This window comes from Anomaloglossus baeobatrachus, chromosome 6 (genome assembly GCF_048569485.1).
Source record: "Anomaloglossus baeobatrachus isolate aAnoBae1 chromosome 6, aAnoBae1.hap1, whole genome shotgun sequence".
Taxonomy (NCBI): Eukaryota; Metazoa; Chordata; class Amphibia; order Anura; family Aromobatidae; genus Anomaloglossus; species Anomaloglossus baeobatrachus.
Genome location: NC_134358.1, coordinates 190,638,426 through 190,652,079, shown reverse-complemented (window position 1 = coordinate 190,652,079; position 13,654 = coordinate 190,638,426). Strand labels below are relative to the sequence as shown.

At 38.5% G+C, this 13,654-nt stretch overlaps 1 protein-coding gene across 2 annotated transcripts in view; it reads right to left on the bottom strand.

Annotated features, from left to right (window-relative positions):
* Positions 1-13,654, bottom strand: part of CDH7 (cadherin 7) — a 467,468-nt gene that overhangs the window by 56,684 nt on the left and 397,130 nt on the right. For both annotated transcript variants that reach the window (XM_075314603.1, XM_075314604.1), the window contains exon 8: positions 5,545-5,681. In XM_075314603.1, the coding sequence (XP_075170718.1) occupies positions 5,545-5,681 (137 nt within the window). The remainder of the gene's footprint in view (positions 1-5,544; positions 5,682-13,654) is intronic.

The following is a 13,654-nucleotide window of genomic DNA, read 5'->3' as shown; positions in this document are numbered from 1 at the left end:
CTCACTGTCAAACACAGCGATGCATGCTTTACAGCGGGAGAGCAATGAGCAAAAAATGAACCAGCACTGTGTGTAACAATCAGCGATTTCACAGCAGGGGCCAGATCGCTGCTTAGTGTCACACACAGCGAGATCGCTGATGAGGTCACTGGTACGTCACAAAACCTGTGACTCAGCAGCGATCTCGCTATCGACAAGGTGACAAATCAAGAAGCAAGTGAAACACAAAGCATGGCACAGGTTAGGATGGAGGATGTGAGGACTATCATAGTATGCGTTGCCAATGTGCCTGACTATTATTAGATTTTTTTTAGTATACTTTGCTATCTTGCTACTCTTTTACAATCATATATATATCTAATATACAGTATATGCATATATATATATATATATATATATATATATATTGCTATTTAATTTTCCTATAGTTTGAATGGGCCTGGATTAGGCATGTAAGAGATGTGTGTGACTGACCATCCACATACCCCTGCCTTTGGGTGTTTCTAACATAGGTCTTAATTAGGTTGTTTGGCACATGGAGTCAGTGAGTGTGAAGCAGTGTGTGGAACAGCACTGCATGAGAAGCAGCTTCTGGCAGGTAAAGAGGTTGGAATCCTCATAGAGGTTGGAGCCTCTGAAAGGATCTCACCTAAGGGAGCATTGGTTGGCTTCAACCATCTGGAACTGAGTGAGTGGAGGTGTGGGAGCTCCACTCTGACACTGGTAGTGTCCAATCCTGAGCAGACCAACCGCCACTGTTACAGACCAGAAATCTGTGTGTGATGTGGATCGCTGATGCAGTTTATGCCGTTTGTTTAATAAACTGTCGAACTTTTAAATTAACTATATTCCTGATGCTACCTCTAAGACGCAGCAAAGTGAGCAACGTGAGCAGGCGAACGCTTACAATATACAGTACAGACCAAAAGTTTGGACATACCTTCTCACTCAAAGAGTTTTCTTTATTTTCATGACTCTGAAAATTGTAGATTCACATTGAAGGCATCAAAACTATGAATTAACACATGTGGAATGAAATACTTAACAAAAAAGTGTGAAACAATTAAAAAAATGTCTTATAGTCTAGGTTCTTCAAAGTAGCCACCTTCTGCTTTGATTACTGCTTTGCACACTCTTGGCATTCTCTTGATGAGCTTCAAGAGGTAGTCACTGGAAATGGTTTTCACTTCACAGGTGTGCACTGTCAGGTTTAAAAAGTGCGAATTCTTGCCTTATAAATGGTGTTGGGACCATCTGTTGTGTTGTTCAGAAGTCTGGTGGATACACAGCTGATAGTCCTACTGAATAGACTGTTAGAATTTGTATTGTGGCAAGAAAAAAGCAGCTAAGTAAAGAAAAATGAGTGGCCATCATTACTTAAAAAAATGAAGGTCAGCCAATCCGAAAAATTGGGAAAACTTTGAAAGTGTCCCCAAGTGCAGTGGAAAAAATGATCAAATGCTACAAAGAAACTGGCTCACATGAGGATCACCCCAGGAAAGGAAGACCAAGAGTCACATCTGCTGCGAAGGATAAGTTTGTCCGAGTTAATAGCCCCAGAAATTGCAGGTTTTTTCTATCTATGCCATGGGTAGCGGGTGGTGACATGTTTTGTCACCTCTCTCTACCACATTGCTATAGATGAGTCCCTGATGGACTTCTTTAGACATTCTTATGATTGGTTAGGGTTCGGAAATGAAGACTGTTGAGTACTGAGGTCTGATTTTTTCCATTCCTCCCATACCATGTACAGAGGGCGGTGCCCATATTTGACACCCCTCTCTGGAACATTGTTTTAGATGGACCCCTGAGGCTTGATCCTTTATTCCTCTTTGGTACAACATCTACACTGGAGTGGATAAACTAATATGACATCTACTGAATATATATATATTTTCTAATTACTATGCCATATGTGGAGAGCGGTGACACCTTCTTTGTCACCCCTCTCTATAATGTTGTTTTAGTAGGGTCTAATATGATCTTTTGTGCCTATAAAGTCCAAACTGTCGACTGTGATATACTCTGGAGTGTCTCTGCAACATCATCATTTTAGATATGTGTTTTATTTTAATTGAGGGAATGATGAGGACATCTTATATGCAGCAATGGAATGGTACATTATGGATACATCCAACAAAGGATATAGTTGATAATTGACTGGTTTGACATATACTATCAATTCTAATGATGATCGGGATACCCCCTCTTTCTTGTTATAAATGTATAGACATAAGAATGGTATATCATAAAAACAATGTAATTCTAATGATTATAAGCTTGAATACAAGGTTTGTACCCTTTTGTGACTTATTAATAGAATATATGGGGTTTCGCTACATACTTATATTGTTCACCATTCTATATACCTTATCATCTATATAGATAAGCTAGACGTTCGGTATACAACAAAATGGAGCTGCTTTCCCCTATGCACAGCATCATGAGCACTGACGCTGCGGTGCGCATGCGCATTCCCGATCCTGCGGCCTCGTGGTGTGGATGCGTCATCACATGCGACACGGTCGCGTCTGCTGACGCGCCTATGCCTCGTGGCGGTGGGAGGGATTTCTCGCGTCCGTACCAGCAGCGCCCGGTAAGCAGAGTGCTCATTATTAATAGAATCCAGCTGATTGGGGACTATATAAGATTGCCCAGCATTCCCTCACATCACTCCCTGACGAAGATACGTGAAACGATCGTTGGAGTGGTGTGAGGGAGGCTCTATCAACACTAGGTAAAAATTATACCATCCATCTGCATGTTTGCCCTATATGGGCTTTGAAATACTGGTCTGTGAGGAATGATCGGATCTCTTTTACTGTGAGACTTGACACCTCTGCAATATGCTCTATTTTTGTGTCCATTGTATAAAGATTATTCTTCTTTGTAAAATATATAAACATTAGGCCTATTTAGGCATTTACATATAATGGGACATATACTTTCTCCCTATAAATCAGAGCACTTTGATTCTTGTTTACATGCAGTTTTCCTGTCCACCATATGAAGGTTATCTCTCTTGTGCTTTCAGTAAAAAACTCAAATAACCATTATTTATGAATGACATGCAAGGAGATTTGTATATATATCCTTCATATGTTTGAATAAATTCATCTCAGAATACAGGGGATGATATGTGATGGTTTCAATATATCAAATGGTATTATGAATGAATTTTGTTAAAATCATGGATGTCTTTTTGATAGACCCTTCATTTTACACCTTTTTTCACAATTTTTAATCATGTCCTTGTGTCCTTTGTGTACATGTTTTTTTTAATCATGTTAATAAAGATTGAATATTTTGCACTATGATATGGTCTTTTGAAGTGATTATAGGGATATATATTCACATGAGGATCACCCCAGGAAAGGAAGACCAAGAGTCACCTCTGCTGCGAAGGATAAGTTTGTCCGAGTTAATAGCCCCAGAAATTGCAGGTTAACAGCAGCTCACATTAGAGACCAGGTCAATGCCACACAGAGTTCTAGCAGCAGACACATCTCTAGAACAACTGTTAAGAGGAGACTTTGTGCAGCAGGCCTTCATAGTAAAATAGCTGCTAGGAAACCACGGCTAAGGACAGGCAATAAGCAGAAGAGACTTGTATGGGCTAAAGAACACAAGGAATGGACATTAGACCATTGGAAATTTGTGCTTTGGTCTGATGAGTCCAAATTTGAGATCTTTGGATCCAACCACCATGTCTTTGTGCGACGCAGAAAAAGTAAATGGATGGACTCTACATGCCTGGTTCCCACCGTAAAGCATGGAGGAGGAGGTTTGATGGTGTGGGGGGTGCTTTGCTTGTGACACTGTTGGGGATTTATTCAAAATTGAAGGCATACTGAACCAGCATGGCTACCACAGCATCTTGCAGCGGCATGCTATTCCATCCGGCTTGCGTTTAGTTGGACCATAATTTATTTTTCAACAGGACAATGACCCCAAACACACCTCCATGCTGGGTAAGGGCTATTTGACTAAAAAGGAGAGTGATGGGGTGAATTGGCCAGATGACCTGGCCTCCACAGTCACCAGACCTGAACCCAATCGAGATGGTTTGGGGTGAGCTGGACCGCAGAGTGAAGGCAAAAGGGCCAACAAGTGCTAAGCATCTCTGGGAACTCCTTCAAGACTGTTGGAAGACCATTTCCGGTGACTACCTCTTTGAGCTCATCAAAACAATGCCAAGAATGTGCAAAGCAGTAATTAAAGCAAAAGGAGGCTACTTTGAAGAACCTAGAATATAAGACACATTATCAGTAGTGTCACACTTTTTTGTTAAGTATTTCATTCCACATGTGTTAATTCATAGTTTTGATGTAAATCTACAATTTTCAGAATCATGAAAATAAAGAAAACTCTTTGAATGAGAAGGTGTGTCCAAACTTTTGCTCTGCACTGCACACACATATATATATATATATATATATATATATATATATATATATATATATATATATATATATATATATATATATATATATTATGAAAAGGCAATAATGTTATATATGTATATATATATCATATATATATATATATATATATGTATATATATATATAGCAATCATTTTTCCCTTGAAAGCTATAAACCCCATATGTGGACTAATTCTTTTTTTAGCCTTCTGACTTAAATGGCATTTGGTTAACCAGTGGATCAATATTATAAATGGTTATGACCAGGAAATCTTTGTATTCTGTTCCTACAGTACAAAATGTCCATTCATTTGTAAATTGTTTTGATACTTTCTATCTATACTTGTTTATGTGTGCACATATTTCATTTTTTAGTTCTATCAATATTGTAACGCCTTCACATTTTTCAGCTTCTCAAGGTTTCAGAACCTTTTTTTCTTTGATGTAGGGAGCAATGCAGGCAATCATTTTTTGTTGATTTACTGTACATTTCCTATCATGTTACATATGGAGAAAATATGAAAACAAATTAACTGATATTTGTGGCAGCAAAAAACATTATGAAGTCAAATTTACACTTTTAAAATATATATGGTGCCCCATTTGTTTTCAGATCATTTTATAGTACTTGAAGGCATCAGTAAATTAATAAAGCAGTGAAAATTCCCTTCAGTTATTTTATTCTACTAATATGTAAAATGAAGGAAACAGAACATTATATTCTGCTTATAAGACGCTACCAGACACCTTAGGTCGAGGCAGAGCACATGCAAAAATTCTCATAGTTTGTTTTAGCAACTTGGCTCAAACCTGTCATAAGGAAAGAGGAATTACACATCTTTTCCCTTGAACTCGGACCTTAGAAACTGAAATGAAGTAGGTCGCACAAAAGCCTTGCAAAAGAAATTATACGCACTAGTTGTTACTTCCTATTACTGCGCAAAGTATCATTTCAGGCAGCTAATACCCTTGTACTATGGGTTCAGCTAACATGCTGTGCTACATGGGTTCTCCTGCTTTCATCTTATAATGCATGTGAATTACAGTTATAAACTAGATATACGCCTTTACAGGGAATTTTCATCATTTCTGAATTAATTAATAAATAGCACATTTACTCACGGCTCTCGATTGCCAAAACTGTTATGTTGTGGACAGCATTGGTCTCTCGGTCCAAATGTTTAGCTATAGTAATGAGTCCGCTGTTGGCGTCAATGTTAAAATATCTCTCCAGGTCTGTATTGCGATCAATTGAGTATCTATTTTGAGGCAAAACAACAAAAAGCAAATATTAAAAGTGATTTATTTAATTGTTAAGGCATATTTTAAACAATTTAAAGAGAAAATGTTGTTTTAGTAGTTGTGTATAATATATTAAAAAAATTCTTCCTTAACACATTAACTGTATCAATAAAATAGATTCTGTCAATAGTAGAAGCAATTTAGTAGTAAAATTTTAACTTGTTCTAATGCCCTTGGATCTCCATCATTGGTATGGCAGTCTGCAGCCTACATTGAGAATCTAGACTACAGACTGCTGTGATATAGTCTAACATTTACTGGCAGAACGTTTGCAGGAACTTGGTAACGTCACCGGCTTACTGCAAATTGTATACAGTAGACAATTAAGGTCTGAAAATCGTGTGTTGCAACTTTACAAAATAGAAGTTATAGGTGGTTTGCCCAAGAAACATATGGAAAAGGTTGAACACTTATGTATGGGTCTTTTTCCTTTTTTCATGGGTCACCATAGTCATAGATGTGCAACGGAAGATTATAATATTTAAAAAAGATTTTGTGATATGCTGTGATGATATGTCCATGATATGTTTCCATTTGGTTGTGATGCACATTGGAATCCATCAAGGATTATGCTGTATTTATTTTATGCAATGAAAAATTTAAGAAAAAGTAGGGATAGACAAATGTATGGTTTATACCTCAGGAACAGGAAAAGAAGTACCATATTTTTTGGACTATAAAACGCACTTTTTTCCCCCAAATGTTGGGGGAAAGTGGGAGGTGCGTCTTATAGTCTGAATGTAGGGCATATGGCTGCGGGGAATGAGGGTGCTGCGGTGGAGTGGGTCATGGTCGGCATGCGCAGGCTGTTGCAGTGCCTGCCGTGACCACGTGGGCCCGCTCATTTTATATCCATTCATCCTCCTGCCCATCATCTCTCAGCGCTGAAGCCGGCACTGACAGTTGGGCGGGATGATGGATGGGGGAGCCAGGTCGCGTGATCACCCCTGGCAACTACAGCTGGGAGTGATCATGTGCGGCTATATTCACTGCCCCCCGCACATCATCATCAGTGCAGGGGGCAGTAAATAAGTACGGCATACTCACCGGTCACTGTACCCTGCAGCATTGCGATGTCCTCCTGTCTGCAGGCCCGCTGATGTGTGTGGAGAGTGCGCACAGTGATGACGTCATCCCTGTGCGCCCTGCTCTCCATACACATCAGCGGGCAGGCAGACAGAAGGACATTGTGATGCTGCAAGGGAATGGTGATCGGCTCCACACAGGTCAGCGGCGCTGCTGCTGGCTCAGATAGGAGGACGAGCAATGCTGCTGGAGTGAGGAAAGGGGAGTATAAATGTTTATTTTTTGTATGCTATAGGATACAGGCCATATACCAGGATGGGGGTATATATCAGGATGGAGGTATATAGCAAGATTGTGTTATATAGCAGCATGGGGGTATTTATCAGGATGGGGGTAAAGAACATGATTGGGGTATTTATCAGGATGGGGTATATAGCAGGATGGGGTATATAGCAGGATGGGGGTATATAGCAGGATGGAGGTATATATCAGGATGGGGGCATATAGCAGGATGGGGGTATATAGCAGGATGAGGGTATTTATCAGGATGGGGGTATATAGCAGGATGGGGGTATATAGCAGGATGGGGTTATATAGCAGGATGGGGGTATATAGCAGGTTGGGGGTATTTATTAGGATGGGGTATTTAGCATGATGGGGGCTATACCAGGATGGGGGTATTTATCAGAATATGGGGGCTATACCAGGATTGGAGTATTTATCAGATTTGGGGCTCTACCAGGATGAGGGACATATATACAATGATGGGGATCATATACAAGGCAGGAGGATAATTACCAGGATGGGGTACCTTAGTAGAGAATTTGGGGACATTACCCCCATAACCGTGTCAGCAGCAGATCCTCGCCCCATAACAATGTGTCATGTTCACATTTTTTTCTTAAAATTTTATTTTCCTATTTTCCTCCTCTAAAACCAGGGTACGTCTTATGAGCTGGTGAGTTTTATAGTCCAAAAAATAGGGTAATTGTTGCTTGTTTGAGACACAATTCATCATTACGGGGGTTGTCCAGGGTTAGACATGTGTGTTGTACTCTAGACAAAAAGCCATACTTGTCCACGGGTTGTTTGTGAAATTGCAGCTTAGCTCTACTGAATGGGGCTGAGCTGCAATACAATACCTTGTGGACAGGGGAAGCGGTTTTTAGATGAAAACAGCCTTTTATTTTCTTATCATGGACAATCAGTTAGGCCACATACACATGTTGAGTATTTGGGGAGTTTTTTACCTCAGTAATGTAAGTCAAAACCAGGAGTGGAAGTGTAAAAGGGGAGCACGGGTTTCCTACATACTTTTCCTCTTATTGTTCTCCCGGTTTTGGCGTTCAAATAGTGATGAGCGAACCCAAACTGCAAAGTTTGGGGTTCATACCAAACACAGAACAAAAATCTCAGTGTCCAAGTTTGGAGTTTGACTGCTGTATGTATCTTAACCACTTGATCAAGCATATGGGTGCTCAGATACGCTTGGTACTCAGCACAGTGAAAGCCATTTGCCGTCTTTGAATGGCTCTCACTGGGAGTAAAGTCAATGCTTTCAGAGGCTGTGTAAAAAAAAACCCTGACCTCGATTCCCCGTAAGTGCTGTGTTTTTGACTGGCTGTATGTAGGCATAGAGCCAAACTGCCCAATCATTGACTTCCAATAGACTTTTGGCTCCAGGATAAAGTTCATGGCAAGTTCAGAGCCAGAACAGAATTTTTTCTACAGTCTGGCTTAACCCGGCAAACCCAAACTTCCACAGGTCCGCTCATCACTACTTACACACTGAGGTAAAAAGCTCACCAAATACTCAACATATACACATAGCTTTAAACAAAATATGTGGATATTCAGGGGTAAACTTGTTAATAGACATTTCCTACTTGATACCCACAATGAAGACGTGACATTTGTAAGACATGGTCTCTGGCTGTCTGACATTTTATGTGCACTGTCACTGCTCTGAGAGCAAAGGATGAAGACAGCTTTGCAGTAGTCTTGTCGTGCCATTCTCTATCTCAACCCATTGTTTTAATCAGATTTATTTTAATATATATTTAGATTGAGAACATCTTTAAAGAGAAAATGCGTAGAAGTCATTTGTACATTTTCTCTTTGAAAATCATTTCAATCTATATTAAATCCACACTTGTCTTCTTCTGTCCGTGAAAGGAGCTCATTTTGTTCTTTATAAAAGTCTAATAAAATGGACATTCATTAGGTTTACATGGAACATGTCATCCTGATATGGTTCATTGTTTATAATCTATAGGTAATTAAAGTAAACAGCTTATATCTTTTAATTAGTACACTCTCATTATCAGATTTACTTTATGTAACCGTGTAAAGGGCGGTCAGTGCAATTTTATTATTTAGTTCTATGAGCTGCTTTTAATTCAATGTTCTCCTCTCTTGTTGCAAATGTACTGTAGAAACATTTGTTTTTAGATAGTAATATAGGATAGCATAAATAGCAGACATAGATCACAGAAAAGCAAACAGAACATATAATCATCATTAAGGACATTTTCCCATTTCATAAAAGTGTGCAAATCATTAAGATATAGCCTTACTTTGTAATCAGTGGGGCTTCAACTAGAAATGAACCAAAAGATTAAAAGTGAAAAGAATCCTCTTTGAATTTCACAAAAAAATCAAAGTACTAGAATCCAAATATTTTGCAATTAATTCCAGCAAAATACTTCTCTCCCCATGGCCCTCACCTGTCCTACTGTGCAGCTCCCTGTGAAAAATGCGTTGAAGGGAGCTCCACATTAGAACAGTTGAGGAAAGGGGAGTAGTGAATATTATATATATTTATATATACAGAGGACCTTGGTTTACGAGCCGAATTTGTTCCGAGAGTGTGCTCTGAAACCAAGTTACTCTTATATCAAAGCAAATTTTCCCATAGGAAATAACTGAAACACAGTCAATTCGTTCCACAACCCAAAATATTTACTGTATTTATTCAAACTTATTACAGTAATTCAAAATAATGTACTGTATTCATATAAAATTATAGTACACTAATACAAAATACTGTACAGTAAAATACAACACAAATTAAACTGCACGTTATCTTAATTGTTGGTGTGCTGGAGGTACAGTACAAGTAATGTGCCTTACTGGTTATCAGAAAAAGTACAGTACTGTATGCATAAATGCAAATTGATAGACATGCTATATAGTATATACTGTACAGTATAATGGTATACTGTATACAGTATACAGTACATATTTACAGAAAGTTACCTACAGAGCGGGTCACAGTGCGGTGAAAGGACAGAACCGGAAGTGTGCACAGTGAGTATTTGCTCTTATTGCAAATCATTGCTCTTAAACCAAGTTATACATTTTTAAAAAGCTTTGCTTGTCTTGCAAAGCGCTTTCAAACCAAGTTACTCTTAATACAAGGTTCCACCATATATATATGGGCAGAAAGGGGGGCTCAGTGCAGTGGGTCAGTGCAGTGTAGCACTGCAGTCTTGCAGCACTGGGGTCCTGGGTTCAAATCCCACCATGGACAACATCTGCAAGGCGTTTGTATGTTCTCCCCGTGTTTGCGTGGTTTTCCTCCGGGTTCTCCAGTTTCCTCCCACACTCCAAAAACATACTGATAGGGACCTTAGATTGTCAACCCCAATGGGGAAAGTGTTGCAAATGTATGTAAAGTGCTATGGAATTAATAGCGCTATATAAATGAATAAAATTATTATTATTATTATTATTTTTATATTATATGTATATATACACTATATATAAAATATATATACAGGACAACCCTACTGTATTGAAATGAGGTTGGATGCGATTATGTATTGTGAAATTTTTACCAACAACTTCTTTCCTCTGTAAAAGCATTAAAGATAGGTTGTGGCTGGGTCTGCCAGAACAACAATGTCCTGAAACAGAGCCAAAATAAATAAAAATTACAGACCTCTCCATTCTTTGTAGGTGGGAAAACTTGCAAAAGTGGCAGTGCATGAAATACTTATTTTCCCAACTGTATACAGGAGTGTGTGTATACATACAGTATATATACTGCATATATATATATATATATATATATATATATATATATATATATATAACTCAGAGCATAATTATTGTTTTAAAAAGAAAAATGTGATTAATTTGTATCAAATAAATTTGGTGCAAATCAAATTCTCAACCAAATTTGAGAAAATTTTGCCAGATTTGATTATTTCTAATGAGACCACAAAGCTGGTTTAGCACTGTGTCCCGTAGCTTCAATGGTGCAGTGATGCAGTTTCATGCACAGGGGTTGAAACTTCACAATTAAAAAGTAATGCCATCTCTTAGCAAAATGTTGTCATTGTTTGAAAGGGGGAAGCAACGTAAAATAATAATAATAATAATAATAATAATAATAATAACAATAATAGTAATAATAGTAATAATAATAATAATAATACAGTAATAATAGATTTTTAAAAAAAATAATACATCACTAAATAAAAAAAATCTTCCTCCATCTACTTTCCAAAACTAGGGAATGAACCTATGAGGAAAGGAAGAAACTATACCTGTATATTCTGTATAATTTTAACACTGTATTTCATGGTCTTTCATGGTCTTTCACTAATGCCTTTAGTGAAATTTTATAAGTTAAAAGTTAATATTCAGATAAAATTTGTAGCGAAAACATGCCACGCATTATATTTAATGCGTAATTTAGATACTTTTTTGTAATCATGCTCAATAATTGGGCATGGCCTATTTTAAAGGGTCCTGGCTTAATGTGTGAACAAGTGTGCAACCTAAAATATGGCTTTAGTAAACACCCAGCAATGTCCCCAATTTTGGCTCTACAGCTGTAATCAAAATAAAACCCGCAGCATGCACTGACAGTCAGAACATGTTTCTTCAATCACCTGGAAAGCTACCGGTTGAAGATCTACCATTTCAATTGTTGGCAGTGATGAAGATTAAAATGACCCAAAAAGCTTCTGTATATGGTGTTTGTCATAGTGATTCCCCGAATGTTGGGATTTGTACAATCATATTCATTATTATTTGTATTGTGTTTCCTTTTTATGATGTGCAGAGATAAATAGCTTAATATGGTATTTTGGGATATAGCCTTTGGTAATTGGATTTAATACCTTCTACTTGACAACAATAGTTGTACACACAGTAACACAATAAGCGCTAATGCGTGTTTAGACTCAATACAATCAATTTCTCTGCTAATTCCTTTGTTCATTATGCTGTCAGTTCTTGTGCAATGTCAAACGGTAAAAGCAAAAGATAATATATGGTGATTTCACACTATGTAGAACGTTTGCACAGTTGATGCTTTTCTCAATTTCACATGTCAATGTGTCTACCATTTTGTGGGCTGAAGGAAACCTTTTACAATGAGAAATAATTTAATTTTCTCCATGAGCACATGATCAATGAGGCAAAAATTAAAGTTTTGAGCCTGGAACATAGATTGTGACCTAAATGTTCAGGCAGAAGCAACATCTAAAACGCCATTAAGTGCCTGTTGATAAGGTTACATTTTTGCATTGGTGGTTTATTTTTAGACATTCTGAGATAGAATTGTACAACTTTTATTATCTAATGGTAAAAATAAAATTGACAAAGATGTGTGACTAGCAAAGTGGCAAATGTATGGTTCAACAATATGTATAGAACAGTAGTTTCATATCTTAAAGGAAAACACTTGGGATGAGTTTCCATTGGCCGAGACAGTAAAAAATCCTAATTTATATGGACATTCTGCAGCTGAGTCTGAGTATTTCTATTTTTTCTCCCTCCTCTGATTACAAAGACAAGAAGAACCGATTCAGCTACAGAAAGTATATTTGGAAAGTGTCTGTAATACAAATCTCAAATACATTACCCGGTGAACATACAGTTGAAACCAGAAGTTTACATACCCTATCTAAAAAGACACATATTCATGTTTTTCTCACAATCTGACATGAAATCAGAAAAACACTTTCCCATTTTAGGTGAATTTGGATTACCAAAATTATTTCTATTTTCCAAATGCCAGAACAATGAGAGAGAGAGAATGTTTTAGGGCATTTTTATTACTTTCTGTAAAGTCAAAAGTTTACATACACTAAGGGGTACTTTGCATGCTGCGACATCGCTAGCCGATTGTAGCGATGCCGAGCACGATAAGTCCCGCCCCCGTCGCAAACATTATCGCTTCACACGGACTTACCTGCCCTGCGACGTCGCTCTGGCCGGCGACCCGCCTCCTTCCTAATGGGGCGGGTCATGCGGCGTCACAGCGATGTCATACGGCAGGTGGCCAATAGAAGCGGAGGGGCAGAGATGAGCGGGACGTAAACATCCCGCCCACCTCCTTCCTTCCTCATTGCAGGAGGGACGCAGGTAAGGAGATGTTCCTCACTCCTGCGGCTTCATACACAGTGATGTGTGCTGCCAGAGGAACGAGGAACAACATCATACCTGTCGCTGCAGCGAAATTATGGAAATGACCGATACTACACAGATCACCGATTTTCAATGCTTTTGCGATCGTTTATCGGTGCTTCTAGGCTTTACACGTTGCGACGTCGTTACCGGCGCCGGATGTGCGTCACTTTCGATTTGACCCCGACAAGATCACAGTAGCGATGTCGCAACATGCAAAGTACCTCAAGTACAAAATATAGGACAGCCCATGTAATGATGTCATGTCTCTGATGGCTTCTGATAGGTTTATTGGAAACATCTGAGTTAATTAGAGACACATCTGTGGATGTATTTTAATGCACACCTGAAACACACTGCTTCTTTGTGTAGCATCATGGGAATCAGCCAAGATCTCAGGAAGATAATTGTGGATTTGTACAAGTGTGGTTCATCCTTGGGTGCAATTTCCAGATACCAGAAGGTGCCTCGTTCACCTGTA